This window comes from Labeo rohita, chromosome 1 (assembly GCF_022985175.1).
Source record: "Labeo rohita strain BAU-BD-2019 chromosome 1, IGBB_LRoh.1.0, whole genome shotgun sequence".
Classification (NCBI taxonomy): Eukaryota; Metazoa; Chordata; class Actinopteri; order Cypriniformes; family Cyprinidae; genus Labeo; species Labeo rohita.
The window spans coordinates 35789221-35804383 of record NC_066869.1 but is presented as its reverse complement, the minus strand read 5'-3'; the positions used below and the strand labels follow the sequence as shown (position 1 = coordinate 35804383).

Here is a 15163-nt window from a genome sequence, read left to right as displayed (position 1 = left end):
AATGAATAAATGTTAAAATACTAATATTGTTAACTTTACAAAACACATACAGCCTGGTGTGCAAGTTCATCTGAGAAAGAAAATTAGGACATTAAGAAAGAAAATCATTAACAGTTGCAACAGAAAGACATTCTAGAAATTATGCAGCATTGAGGGATAATCTAGTTCTGAGATATTTATATAGTAAATGACATAATGCCTGCAGTTAAAATCTCTCTACCAGAGGAATAATGGTGGAGGTATCTTTCTCACTGCTGATCTGAAATCAATGTGTTTCAGAGGCTCCCTGCCAGTCAGAGATCACCGTCATCCACAAACAGCAAGCTGGGAAGAAATTACTGGGTAAGTTCTTTCTCCTGTTTGTTTTGTTTATATATTAATTTATTAGTTTATCATAAAAACTTTTGGATTTTGGTAGCCCGAAATGAATTTGAGTAGCACAAAGTAGCAAGGTTCAGATCATATTACGAGTTTTGAGTCACAGGTCGGATCATTTTTCGGATGAGCAAAAATAAATACATACAAAAAAGATTAGGTTATCCTTGTTCCAGTTCCAAAATCTGCCAGCCTTCTTAAACGAGAAGTTCACTTACAGAACAAACATTTACAGATAATTTACTCATCCAAGATTCATGCCTTTCTTTCTTTAGTCATAAAGAAATTATGTTTCTTGAGGAAAATGTTTCAGGAATGTTCTCCATATAGCGGACTTCTATGGTGCCCCCAAGTTTGAACCTCCAAAATGCAGTTTTAATGCAGCTTCAAATAGCTCTTAACAATCCCAGCCAAAAAGAAGGGTCTTATTTAGCGAAACAAATTGACAGTTTATATACTTTTTATCCTCAAATGCTCGTCTTGTCTCGTCTCTGTGATGCACATGCGTAGTCTGTGTAATTCGGGTCATTACAGTTAGGGTATGTCAAAAAACTCTCATCTTGTTTTCTTCTTCAAGTTCAAAATCATCCTACATCACTGTTTTACGTTTTTTGTAAAGGGCGTTTGATCTTATTTGCTTGTTCACTTTGTAAACACTGGGTTAGTACTTCTCCAGCAATGTAGGACAATTTGGAAGTTGGGGAAGAAAACAAAATGGTAGTTTTTTGACATACCCTAACTGCATTGAACAGCAGACCTAGACAAGACGAGCATTTGAAGTTAAAAAGTATATAAATTGTCAATTTGTTTCGAAAATGACAGATTATTTTGCTAGGTAAGACCTTTTTTTCCTCGGCTGGGATTGTTTAGAGCCATTTGAAGCTCCATTTAAACTGCATTTTGAAGTTCAAACTTGGGGGCACCATTGTAAATTACCTGTAAATTTTTGTTCTGAAAGTGAACTTCTCCTTTAAAGCATAATGCACATTTAAAAAAATAAACAAATAAAAATACATGTATCTAAATACAACTCTTTTAAATATACATTATTGTTCAAAAGTTTGGGGTCAGTAAAACTTTTTTTGGTACATTAAATTGAACAGAAGTGACCAGTAAAAAAAATGAATTAATTAATTTAAAAAAAATCAAATAAATGTTGTTTTTTTGAAAAAAACATATCTCAGTTTCTACAAAAATAAGCAGCACAGCTGTTTTTAACATTGATAATAAGAAATGTTGTTGTGCACCAAATCAGCATATCTGAATGATTTCTAACGAATCGTGTGACTGTAGTAATGGTGCTGAAAAGTTCAGCTTTGCCATCATAGGAATAAATTACATTTTAAAAATATATTTAAAAAAAAATAGAATAGAAACAGTTAAAAACGTTTAAACTGTAATAATATTCTACAATGTTACTGTTTTTACTGTATTTTTTTTTTAAGAAAAAAAGCAGCCTTGGTGAACATAAGAGATTTTTTTTTTTTAAATCACATTATAAGTTAACTAATCCTATTTTAAATATGTATTTATAGACAGAAATTTTAATGGGTACTTTTATTATCTATATTAGCTAATTAATACATTAGTCTTGCACTGCAAATTCAAAAAAATTAATTTTTAAATTCATTTCTTTTCCAAAAGAAAAAAAATGTGCTATTTTTTTTTACCATTGTCATTTACACCTGACTAGACTACACAAACTAACATACCATATTGACAAACAAAATGCAGTAACATTAGACGCTAAAAATCTATTGTTACGCCAAAACATCCTAATACTTTACGAGCGTCCAGACTTTACCAGTTTTATTTCCCTCAGCATTTTACACCATGTTCATACAGAAAGCACTAGCATTTAATAACCATCTCAATGTCATCACAACCTGAATACACTTACAGTACAAGCAAGGTGTCAAACAGAGGGAAGCCAACATTAATTCTATTAAAGCTAGAAATCACTCTGAGTTTCTTTCCCTCTCTCTGAAGGTCGCGTGTTTAATTTGAGCAGGGGAATGAGATGAGGGGAAATTGGACATGAAAAGAAGGATATTTTTAACTGCTGTTTCTCCCCTGAGTGGAACGCACAGTGACGGCTCTATGGCTTCTGGCATTGAATTATAAAAAGACAAAAAAAAAGAGAAAGATTAAAAAAAAAAAGCTTGACTATGGTGATTCTGTAGAAAGAATCTGTGAAGTTGAAATGCAATGAATGTGCGCGAGAGACATAGAGAGAGCAAGCACTCGGAAGTGACAGTTATGTTCTCTGACATTGAATATATCATCTCCCTATCTGTGTGAGTGTGGCTGTGAGACACACTCTGTGGCTGTGTATAATCTTGTCTGTGATGTAACGTTTCCTGACATTAGGACTGATGCTAATGTGTGTGTGTGTGTAGGTCCGTACATTCCTTCCTGTGATGAGGATGGTTTCTACAGGCCTCATCAGTGTCATGGCAGCAGTGGTCAGTGCTGGTGTGTGGACCGCTATGGAAATGAGATTGCTGGGTCTCATACCCACGGGCATGCTGACTGTGGTAAGAGGGGGTGCCTCAGATCTTTTGATTCATTATCTAGTAATGAGAAAAAAAGTAAAAAAAGGAACTTGTAGGTTTATGTGATTTAACTTTTTCAACACAGAAGCACACAGGAAAGCCATGTCTTTCAGCAGATCCATCTATGTGCAGATATATTAGGGATCCGCTGACAGACTCTGCTTTCAAACACTTTTGTGTGCTTCTGTATGAGCGTGAAGCGATGATCATTGTAGCAAAATCACATTAATTTCTGTTGAGCACGTGAACACAATGGCCAATTAGCGCTGTTTAAAAGATCATCGGATGCCCATTTTCCACAAGTTGATATGATTCTTTAGGGTCTTAATGAAATGTCTATAATATACTTTGGTTAAAAATTCTCAACGGTAGTGTAAAACATCACCCTTTTTACCTTGTTAAAATGAGCTCTACAAAAAATCAATCGGTTCCGATGGATTGCTCCGTTAAATGCAAATGAGCTCTGCTCGCCCCGCCCCTCTCTGGGTGAGCTGTGCTCTGAGAGATTCTTTACTTTAGCCGCGAAACTTGCTAACTAGCACGTTATTAGGTAAGGTGATTGCAGAGATTCATTAAAAAAGCGCTTTAAATTAACTTGAATGATTTGCACAAACATAGACACATTTATGTAGATCGGGAGGCGCATTCCCTTCACAAACAAATGTAATCCACTGCATCTTCAGCGGCTCAGATGTCGAGAGTAAATTATGACCACTATGTTCATTATTACATCCAGCAACACAACACCTCAATCGCTTACATCCCTGCTCCGGCATCGAAACAATGGAGGTCGGACTGTTACAGCTGATTCAGGGTGGGTCTGAGGTAAGACGCTCATGTCAGTCAATTATCATGGGAGCGGCCTCTGTCAGTGTGGCGCCACAACGACAGACATCCAAGAATGGCTCGATTTGAAAAAGGGAATATTATTTTTACAGATTAATTAAAAACCACTGCATGGATTTTTATCATTATAGGGTAGATGTGTACACACATTAATGTTCAAACAACATGTAAAAGTGAACTTTGCATCCGATGACCCCTTTAAGAATCCGCTCAATGGCGTTTAAAGCGGGAAATTGACGTTTTTAAAATTTCAGTACCGACTGGTATCGGGGCCGTTACATTTTCGACAACACTATTCTGCAGGTATTTTGACCATCAAACCATCTACTTATTTTTTCAATGCGGAAGTAAGTCGTTTTCTGTGAATGTGCAAGACTTCCGGTTCATTAGCCGCTTCAAGGAAATATCGAGAAGAACAATAACGTGCAGTAAATGATAAAACTGTTTGGACTACAAACCACTGTGTTCATAATTAAGACAATACATTAAAACAATATGGTAAGATACACTAGTTTGCAATATGAAGCAGCAAAATGAGTTTTGTACAGCTAAAAATAGCTGGAAGTAGATGAGACCGGAAGTCTCACACATAAAATTTACAAATGGCCTTGCACACTCTTATGGGAAAAATAAGGTGGATAGCGAGTCCTTGGGCTCTGAGACTTAAACTGTTTTTAATTGGACACATTTTTCATGTAGTGTTCATGGCGTGAGATGCTGAAAAAAAAAAAAAAACAGTGAAATGTGGCACAACAGCCAAAAAAGTCTGACATCAATTATGCAGAGGAAACGAAAAAATGTGTCTTGTGTGAAAGTTTCCTTTGAATAAAATGAGCCCAAAAAAGCAAAGCATGAAATAATCTACAATATACTATATAGAACATGCTTTGAAGCACAAGTCTGGTGGGGTCTTGTGTGCACATTCCATATAAGATAAAAATAAAATATTACTGATTAAATTATTATTTTTAAAACGTGATATTAGTACTGCACTACATTTCAAAAGTTGGGGTTAGTGAGATTTTTAAAACAGTTTTGAATGCTCACAAAAGCTGCATTTATTTGACCAACTCTAGTACAAACAGTAATATTGTAAAATATCATTACTATTTAAAATTATTTGTTGTTTGTTTTAATATTTTAAAAAGTAATTTATTCCTGTGATGATAAATCAGATTTTTGCAGCCATTACTCTATTCTTCAGTGTCAAATATTAATATACCGATATGATGCTTTTTAATATTTCTGTGATACATGATGATAAATTATACATAGGATACATATTTTTCAGGATTTTTTTGATGAATAGGAAGTGCAAAAGAACAGCATTTATTTATTTATAGAAATGTTTTGTAGCATTATAAATGTATTTACATTCAATTATCAATTAAATGCATCCTTTCTAAATATAAGTATCAATTTCATATATACACTACCAGTCAAAAGTTTTTGAACAGTAAGATTTTTTACATTTTTTTAAAGACATCTCCTCTGCTCACCAAGCCTGCATTTATTTACTCACCCTTTATGTTGTTTCAAGCCTGAATGTCATTATTTTTTTCTTGTCAGTTGTCGACACTGTTAACAAAAAAAAAAAAAAAAAAAAAAAAAAAAATCAATCAATCAATAAAAAGTACAATTAAATTAGATCAAATGGCAGCTGTGGTTGCAAGTATGTCACTGCAATCAAGGTTCAGGTTTTATGGGATGGCATGTTATTGCCTGTATATTTTATAGCCATATATTTCTTTACTCATAAAACGTTAATATCTACTACCAATCTACTTGAAATATACATTTCTAAAGGTGACTGGAGTAATGGTGCTAAAAATTCAGCTTTGAAATCACAGGAATAAATTACACTTTAAAATCCATTCAAATAGAAAACAGTTGTTTTAAATAGTAAATTTGCTGTACTTTGGAATAAATAAATACAGGCTTGGTGCGCAGAAGAGACTTCTTTAAAAAAACATTAAGTTTAAAAACTTTTGACTGGTAGTGTGTGTATATATATATATATATATATATATATATATATATATATAGCAATGAAATGCATTCATTTTAACAGCTGAAAGTCTAGAAATCACAACAGCTACTGTTTTCCCTTACAGCCGCGGAGTCTTCTGGAGATTTTGGCAGCGGTGACTCTCTTCTCTCAGACGATGAGGATGGTGATGTTGTAAATGATGAAGAGGAACTGGGAGATGATGATGAATATGAACAGGTTGATGATGAGTATGGGTACCTGTCATAATCCATTTTCCGCTGTCTTTTTTTTAATTATTATTATTTTAAAACATTTAATGACAAGGAACCAAATAAAAAACAGACTTTCATTTGGTTTTAAAGCACGTTTGTAGGTGATCTCGGCGGAGTGCATTACTAACATTACTAAAGGGTTCATCTACCCCCGTGCCGTATAACATTTGTACAAAATTAATATCAAAACTCAATAACCACGTTTCATTTTTATTACATTTCTTATATTCATCCAAAGTGAATAAATATATTGACAGACCTAGAAGTTCAGGAATTCATACGATGGTTTGATGAGAGATTACTGAGGGTTAAACGTTTGCACTTATAAACATGCACACACATACGAAATCATGATTTCATGAGCAACTCGCTCTGTAACCTTTACACCTGCTAGGATGTGATTTTACAGTCATGCCATGAGGAGTTAACATCGATATTCACAGTCTCATTGATTTTTCTTTTTTTCCCATCAGCAGAATACTTAAAATTACAGATAAACTATCAAGATGTATCAGTGTTTGATATGTAAAGTTGGACTTTTTAGAGCAAACTTGTTTGAAATGGTTAAGACGTGCCTGGAGTGACCACACGTCAGACACACAATAAAATAGATGTGACTGCAGTCGATGTTAGGAGAGGACAGAGTCATGCTATTTACAGAGGCTTAAACACACACACGCACACACACTCACACACACTTATCTTGTGAACGCTTTGGCAGTCCTTGGGCATGAGGTGCCTTTGACGCAACATGGAGGAGCGGTGGAAACGAGGTCTGGGGAAAAAGAGAGAAGATATTTAGTGTTAGAATGTAGAACTTGACTGCCATATGAATCTTTAAAGAAAAAAAAAAGAGAGGTTTTTGCGTCACGTTCTCTGTTGTTTTGGTCTATAGGAGAAAGTGAAAATGATTAGTTAGTTTGCATATGTTACTGTAGACAACAAATCATATGATAGATGCTGCTGCTGTCACTTATTCTCCTCGTCCCTCTCAGTGCTTTTGCATTTTCTGTCAGATTTGTTTTCATGATGTGCATATGAAAATATAAATTTCCTTCTATGGACATTGTGGTGTTTTCTGAAAAAAAAAAAAAAAAGTTATTTGGTAAAATGAGTTTATGATAATCAGTTTCAGAGGTCAAAGGAACCACCTTTATCAGTGTTGTCCTGCTGTTGTCATAGAGATAACACATTTTGGTTTGTTTGTTTTTTACAGTATACATATAATTTGCTCAAATAAAGTTACACAGACCAAAACAGAGTTTTTTGTTCATTAATTCTGTGTGTGTGCACATGCGTGTGAGAGAGAAGGAGACAGAGAAATCCGGTGTGTCTGGTCTGGTTAGTGTTGCATTATGTATAAATGCAATTTTAATATTTCATATGCCACAATTTCTCATCTGTACACACACAAGTAAACTGGGGCATCTGTGAGGTTGAACACTTGTTCAATCATTAAAACACAATCATGTGCCTGTCAACTAATTTGTGTGTCTCTGGGTCATGATTACACTGTACACATATCCAAAATTCAAAATGTGATGCAAAGAGAAATTATTGGCTTGGAGACTACTAGAACATGTTAAATATGTTTCACATTTTGTACTATGCATATGTGTGATGCAAGGCTGTGCTGTGTGTGTATTAGTTTGTGTCTGTCTACAGCTCTCTACAAGGAACCAACTGGATAAACAGAAAGTGTTTTCATTCAACAGCTTTTACCCTTCCTGTCATAGAAAAATCACACTACTGCTGGCTTTGGTTTGAAATCACACACACACAAACAAAGGATCCTGAACGCATATAGTTAGGTTTGAATGCGAAGAGAGCCAATAGTATGTACACAAACACAAAGAAGCAACAAAACATTGAATTTCTATTATACAAGGTTTGCAAGCAGTTCTTTACAAAACACAAACTATAATTACAGGTGATCACTGGTTTTATCATGTTTTCAGGATTACCAGATGTTTTCCTCGTAATCTTAAAGAGACAGAGGCTTCAGATGGAAATTCGCTTACATAATCAGGCAAATTTGAAAAAGTTCAGCCTCAAACTGCCTAGAATACATAACAACATCCATGCATACAACATTGAGCCTTAGACTCTTTAAAAATAAAAAGCAAGGTTTATCCAGGTTTAGCTGAATAAAGACCTATTTAATTTTCCTGGAACACACACAAGGCCGTGATCTAAATGAATTTTTCATTGCACTTCAGAATGCTCAGATGAGGAGCAACCTAAATTTAGGAAACAATAGCACCCAAATATGCTGTATAAAGCCACTCCAGAATATCTTGAAGACATTTGGATTAGATATTGTGTAGTTCAGGGAATAGCAAACATAAAAATGCTTCAATTTGTCTACTCACTCTAAACTGTTACTCACCCTTTATGTTATTTCAAGCCTGCATGCCATTAATTTTTCTTGTCAGTTGTCTACACTGTTAACAAAATAAAAAAATAAATAAAAAAAATACAGTTAAATTAGATCAAATGACAGCTGTGGTTGCAAGTGTCAAAAATTATATATATATATATATATATGAGCGTAACACACAACACTAAAATAATGCAATAAACATACTAAATAAAATAAAACACTAACGCACATTACTGATAACAAAAATAATTGAAAAGAAAATAAAGAAAATATCATCAAACGTGATTTGATGTGCTTTTGCTTTTTGACTTTATGAAATCTACACGGACAGAGGTTAGACATGAGCTTTGAAGATTATAAGCATATACACTACCAGTCAAAAGTTTTTGAACAGTAAGATTTTTAATGTTTTGTAAAGAAGTCTCTTTTGCTCACCAACCCTGCATTTATTTAATTCTAAGTACATCAAAAACAGGAAAATTTTGAAATAGTTTTACTATTTAAAATAACGGTTTTCTATTTGAATATATTTTAAAATGTAATTTATTCCTGTGATTTCAAAGCTTAATTTTTAGCATCATTACTCCAGTCACATGATCCTTCAGATATCATTCTAATATTCTGATTTGCTGTTTAAACATTTATTTTAATATTATGTTGAAAACAACCGAGTAGAATTTTTTCAGGTTTCTTTGATGAACAAAGCTTAGAAGAGCATTTATCTAAAATAGGAAAAAAAAAAAAAAAAAAAAAAAAAAAAAAAAACATTAAATAAATTATACTAACTGCAAGCTTTTGAATTGTATAGTGTATAATGTTATTATATGTTTATTTCAGATAAGTGCTTATCGTTGGATCTTTCTATTCATCAAAGAATCCTGAAAAAATGTACTAAACTGTTTTAAATACTAAAAAAACTTAAAAAAAAAAAAAAAAAAAAAAAAAAAATAGTTGCTTTGAACAGCAAATCAGCATGTTAGAAGGTGAGCAGATAAGAATTCCTAAAAAAAACATTGAAAATCTTATTGGTCAAAAACTTTTGGCGGGTAGTGTACAGTCGGTCCTTTGATCAAAATACTGAAAAGCTTTTTTTAAAAAAAAAAAAAAGCAATAGCTAAGTCTTTCTAATTACTGTAAAAATATTTTGTTGTTAAACCAAGCAGTCATTGTCACAGGTGCAGACAGGCTGAAATAGATCCTTGACGTAATAATTGTCTGATAAATATGATTAATGCGTTTGCCTTCCTTTTCTTGTAAATAAGAAGCAGTGTAACCGGGTTCTACGTCAGAACACATTTTTGTGCACAAAAATTATTCTTGTAGCTTCATAAAATGAAGCTTGAACCACTGATGTCACATGGACTATTTTAATAATGTCCTTACTACCTTTCTGGGCCATAAAACCTGTCATTTGCATTATCTACGCAGGGTCAGAAAGCGCTCAGATTTCATCACAAATATCTTAATTTGTGTCCCAAAGATAAATGGTTGCATGGGTTTGGAATGACATGAGGGTGAGTAATCAATGACAGAATTTTAATTTTGGATGAACTTTCCCTTTAATATAAAGTATTTGGTTTTACCTACTAGGCCTGAGTTGTTGGCTAACTAACTGAGCACTGTTGAACACTGCTGCTGGAAGGTTTATCTTCATGTGTCATTTCTACAGCAGGATTAGAAGAGGAAGAAACATTTCCCCCATCCTCGCTCTCTCTGACTCTTTGTCTCTGTCCTTTCCTCCAATTTAATGTGAAAATCATTAGCTTCGATCAATGACTGTTCCACCTCCCTTATCTTGTGTGGAGCAAGCTGGCGGATTTTTTCTGCCCATATCAGCGTTTAAGAAGCCCATTAAAAACGAAGTGGTCACATGGCCAAGACAACTCTTCTCCGCTACACATCGATTCATAGTTTCTGTTATAATTGTCCTGTGTAGTTTTTATCAGAATGGTTTTAAATGGGTTTTCACCCAAGCACAGATTTTACTGTAAATGCAAAATACTGTCCCTAACCTTCCCTAGGGGTCATATTGATCTATTTGTGTGTATGTGTGTGAGTGTGTGTGTGTCTACAGTTCCCAGTAGAAAACTGATGGAGGTGGAATTGCATTGGGTAATAAACTATTTCCAGCATCGCTTAGCAACCAGAGCAAATAGAAGGCTGGGGAGAGTTATAGTTTGTAACTACTTGATGGCACACTTATAGCAGATGCCACTTTGTCCAATTCTGAGTCTTTAAAGGATAAGTTCAATTCCAGAACAAAAATGTACAGATGTCATCCAAGATGTTTGTGTCTTTCTTTCTTCAGTCGTTAAGAAATTATGTTTTTTGAGGAAAACATTACAGGAATGTTCTCCATATAGTGGACTTCTATGGTGCCCACGATTTTCAACTTCTAAAATGCTGTTTAAATCCAGCTTCAAAGGGCTCTAAATGATCCCAGCCAAGGCAGAAGGGTCTTATCTAGCGAAACGATTCAACATTTTCAAAAAAAAAAAAAAAAATTAGTACAATTTAGATACTTTTTAACCTTAAATGCTTGTCTTGTCTAGCTCTGTGATGCACATGTGAACTCTGTGTAATCCGGGTCATTACAGTTAGGGTATGTTGAAAAACTCACATCTCATTTTCTTGTCCAACTTCAAAATTGTCCTACATCGCTGTTTTACCTTTTTTTGTAAAGGGTGTTTTACCTTCCGGATTACACATCTTGACCCGGATCACACGTCTATTTTGCATGCGCATCGCAGAGCTAGACAAGACGAGCATTTGAGGTTAAAAAGTATATAAATTGTTCATTTTTTAAAAAGAAAATAACTGATTGTTTCACCAAATAAGACTCTTCTTCAGCTGGGATCATTTAGAGCCCTTTGAAGCTGCATTTTTGAAATGGAGAAAATTTCTAAAACGTTTTCCTCAAGAAACATAATTTCTTTACGACTGAAGAAAGAAAGACACAAACATCTTGCATGATCAAATTCAAAAATGTTTGTTCTGAAAGTGAACTTCTCTTTAAAGAGATAAATACACATCTCACTGATACTGCCTGGGTTTTTAAAATGAGTAACAATGTTTTTTTGTTTGTTTGTTTGTTTGTTTCTTTTACAAAACCTTATTGCAGTAGGCACACATCACAAAGGCCACATGAGCCACTGGAAGAAAGTAAGCAATACTTATATTTAATGTTTGTTTAGATGTTAAATGGGTTTCATTAAAAACATCTGCCAGTCCTAAAAGGCTGTGCACCATTCATAACTGAATCAGAAATGTCTTTTAAAATTCCATTTATATTGCTGAAACTGAGCTGAGGCAACAAACAGGATGCAGAATTGTGGTTAAAAGTTGAATTTCAGGAATGAAAATGTAAAAGAACTACACTTATATAACAACTGTATACAGTATTTATTCAGTCATTTTTTAGATATGATCCCCACAAACATGTTAAACACAACATATGAGGTATTTCGGTATATCCATTTGATTATATTAGAGTGATAAAATGCCATCTACAGAAGTATGATACATATATATATAGACAACAGTTCGACAGCACAGTGACTGTCTTAAAAAAATATTTTGTATGTAAACCCACTTCTTTGTGCAAGACCAGAACTATATATATATAGTGAGTTGCGCACTTGAAAACAAAGCCCACTAGACAGTGATCATGTGCTGATTCTGAACGCGATCCTCACTGATAAAGGAGTATCACGGTACTTTAAAGGCTTGCGCACTCAACTGTCTGCGAAGTGGAGCTTTGTGCTCTTGTATCCTACCTCTCTCATTCGACACAAATTCTACTATTCCATAATATTTTCATATTTGCGATACTAAATTTAATGTATTTCAAGTATTTATTCCTTGTATGTTTATATGTACTGCAGATTTTATAGCCTATATATGACAATTTGATATAATATTTAGTATTTTCACATGTAGGTGGAAAAATTGTAATTTGTACTACTGACTGTTTTTTTGTATACACCCCAATATATATATGGGGTTAAAAAGTGAGGTATATATTTGAGGTTAAGAATATATTTGAAGTAGTAAGTATATATTTTGTTAAAAAGTGTATAAATTTGTATTTCTTTTTAGAAAATGACAGATCGTTTCGCTAGATAAGACTCTTATTCCTCGGCTGGGATCTTGTAAAGCCCTTTGAAGCTGCATTGAAATTGCAGTTTGGACCTTCGACTCATTTACACATTAAAGTCCACTATGTGGAGAAAAATCCTGGAATGTTTTCCTCAAAAACATTAATATCTTTTCGACTAAAAAAAGAAAGCCATAAACATCTTGAATGACATAGGGTGAGTAAATTATCAGTATATTTTAATTCTGGAGTGAACTTGAAGCTTGAAAACATCACTCTAGATCTAGTAAGGAACGAACATTGAACTGCTTCACTGAAAACTTTTTATATTACTGTACTAAAAGCTTACTGTGTTATGTAGAGTATTATGAGAGCGAAATGGACTGAGCGAGTGTATCTCACAAAACTTGATGACTACTGAAATTCCTGTTGTGTGAATTTCTTTGAATTGTATTTTTCTTTTCTTGTTATTCTGATTTAAATTTCAATTTAACATCCAGTTCACACTCACAAACTGAAAGAGAGTTGATTGTTAAATTCAAAACTGTGCCGAAACTGCAGCCCATGTAATAATCATATCAACCCACATTTAAAAAAAAAAAAACAAAGGACCAGGAAATTTATTCTAATTAGTCTAACATTTAAAATAAAATGACAGGTTTTCCATGTCTGTCAAGGCAGGTTAATCCATTAATTGACAGTGTAGAAAAATAATTAGGTATGCGGCATAGCAACAGAAGAACTAAACCTACCACAACAGGTGTGTGCAGGGAATCAGCGTGTGTTTCCTGGAATTACTGTGTGTGATTGTGTGGGAATAATGGGGCTTTCCAGTTATCTGAGAGGTGGGTGATAAAAGGCTTTTACTGGCAGACAAAAAGAGTGTAATCATCATCATGATTAAAAAGAGGAAGGTGCTCAGAGAGAGAGAGAGAGGGAGAGGGGAAAGGAGAAGAGAGGAGAGAGATGAGGAAAGCAGAGGTTGTTTTCCACTGAAACTGTGTTGTTTATGGAGGTGACGCGTGTATGTGTGTGTGTGTGTGTTTTGAACAGATCAATGTAACTCATCCACTTAAATCTCCTGATCCATTCATCAATACAAACTAATGAAACAACCAGACACAGACAGACACAAATAGAGAGATGGGGGAGAAAGGGAAAATGAGAAAGACAGACAGAATGAAAAAATGGAAATACTGTTAATTACATACTGTACAAATATAACTAGTGCTGTCAAATGATTAATCGTGATTAATCGCATTCAAAATAAGTTTTTGGTTACATAATATATGTGTATACTGTGTATATTTATAAATACAAAGACATGCATGTGTATATTTAAGAAAAATAGTTATGTTTATATATATTACAAATATTTACATATAACAAAATGTAAGAATATAATATATAAATGTATATACATGTAAATATTTTCATAATATATACTGTATGTGTGTGTGGTTATATATACATAAAATAGTACAAATACATATATTATGTAAACAAAAACTTTTTTTGGATGCGACTAATTGCGATTAATCGCGATTAATCATTTGACAGCACTATATATAACATTAGCATTAGAACAATAACGTGTAGCTTGAGCTTTCAAGGTTATAAACAAAAATGTAATTATTATACAACATCACAAGTGCTATTGTAAGCCATAACAGTCCTGTTCATATTCAGACCAAAAGCAGGATTGTAAGTGTGATATTGTTATATAAAACGGTTTAATAAACAAGTTAATACTGAGTAACTTACATTTTTGGCCGGTTACTTTGTCTATTTTTTTTTTCTGAAGACGAAAACAGTACCAAACCAAGCCAAAGCAGATTCAATCACCTCAACGAGTCAATAGTGTTTTAAATGAATCAGTGGAGTGATTCAATGACTCGTCAGTGATTCAATGTAACTTGACACCACCTATTGGTGTAACAATATAACCTACAGAAAGTCAGTGTAAAACACAACGCTGTCAAACATAGTGATACAAACAGTGGTGGCTGAATATAAATCCAAACGTATTGATCTGTCATTCCTATATGTCTACAGTGGTTATGACCCTGCCTTATTGTACTAACGAGATACTAAAAAAACAACAACAAATGTGACTCTTTTCTAAAATGGTCTGTTGGCTCCAATCTAGCTATTAAAAGAGACCTATTAGTGCTGAGGGAAAATCCAATTAAAATCACAATGTTATCTCTGAGCAATTACCCAGAAAGAATGAGGGTGAAAGAGAAAGAAAGAATCCCTCAAACCTAGGACAACAGAGCAAACACAATCCAATCAATACAGCTTAAAAAACTAAAATAGTTATACAAACACACACTGGAGGGAAAATATAGAAAGATTCATACACAGTTGAACTGACGTCTCTTGTGTTGTTATGCTCAGAATTCAAATTCTACTCCAGACCACACTCACCTGATATTTTAAGTCACAAATACAAAACTTTGACAACGTTTGTTTAACTCATTTTGTTCTAGAGTCAATTTTGGCCTCGTGTTAATGTTAAAGAGGGTGCTGCCATCTGGTGGTGGTCTTTGATTAGCAGACGTTTTAAGTGTATTCCGGCTTTATCAAAACTGTTGTAATTTACAGGGCAATACGGTCACTGATAATATAATTTAACAAAATAAA

General features: G+C 33.8%; 1 protein-coding gene across 4 annotated transcripts in view; it reads left to right on the top strand.

Moving 5' to 3' along the window:
* spock3 (SPARC (osteonectin), cwcv and kazal like domains proteoglycan 3) overlaps positions 1–7299 on the top strand; it is a 64852-nt gene extending 57553 nt beyond the window's left edge. For all 4 annotated transcript variants that reach the window (XM_051114867.1, XM_051114876.1, XM_051114859.1 and 1 more), the window contains 3 exons: positions 280–342; positions 2775–2912; positions 5891–7299. In XM_051114867.1, the coding sequence (XP_050970824.1) occupies positions 280–342; positions 2775–2912; positions 5891–6033 (344 nt within the window). In that variant the 3' untranslated portion in view covers positions 6034–7299. The remainder of the gene's footprint in view (positions 1–279; positions 343–2774; positions 2913–5890) is intronic.
* Positions 7300–15163: the final 7864 nt, after the last annotated feature.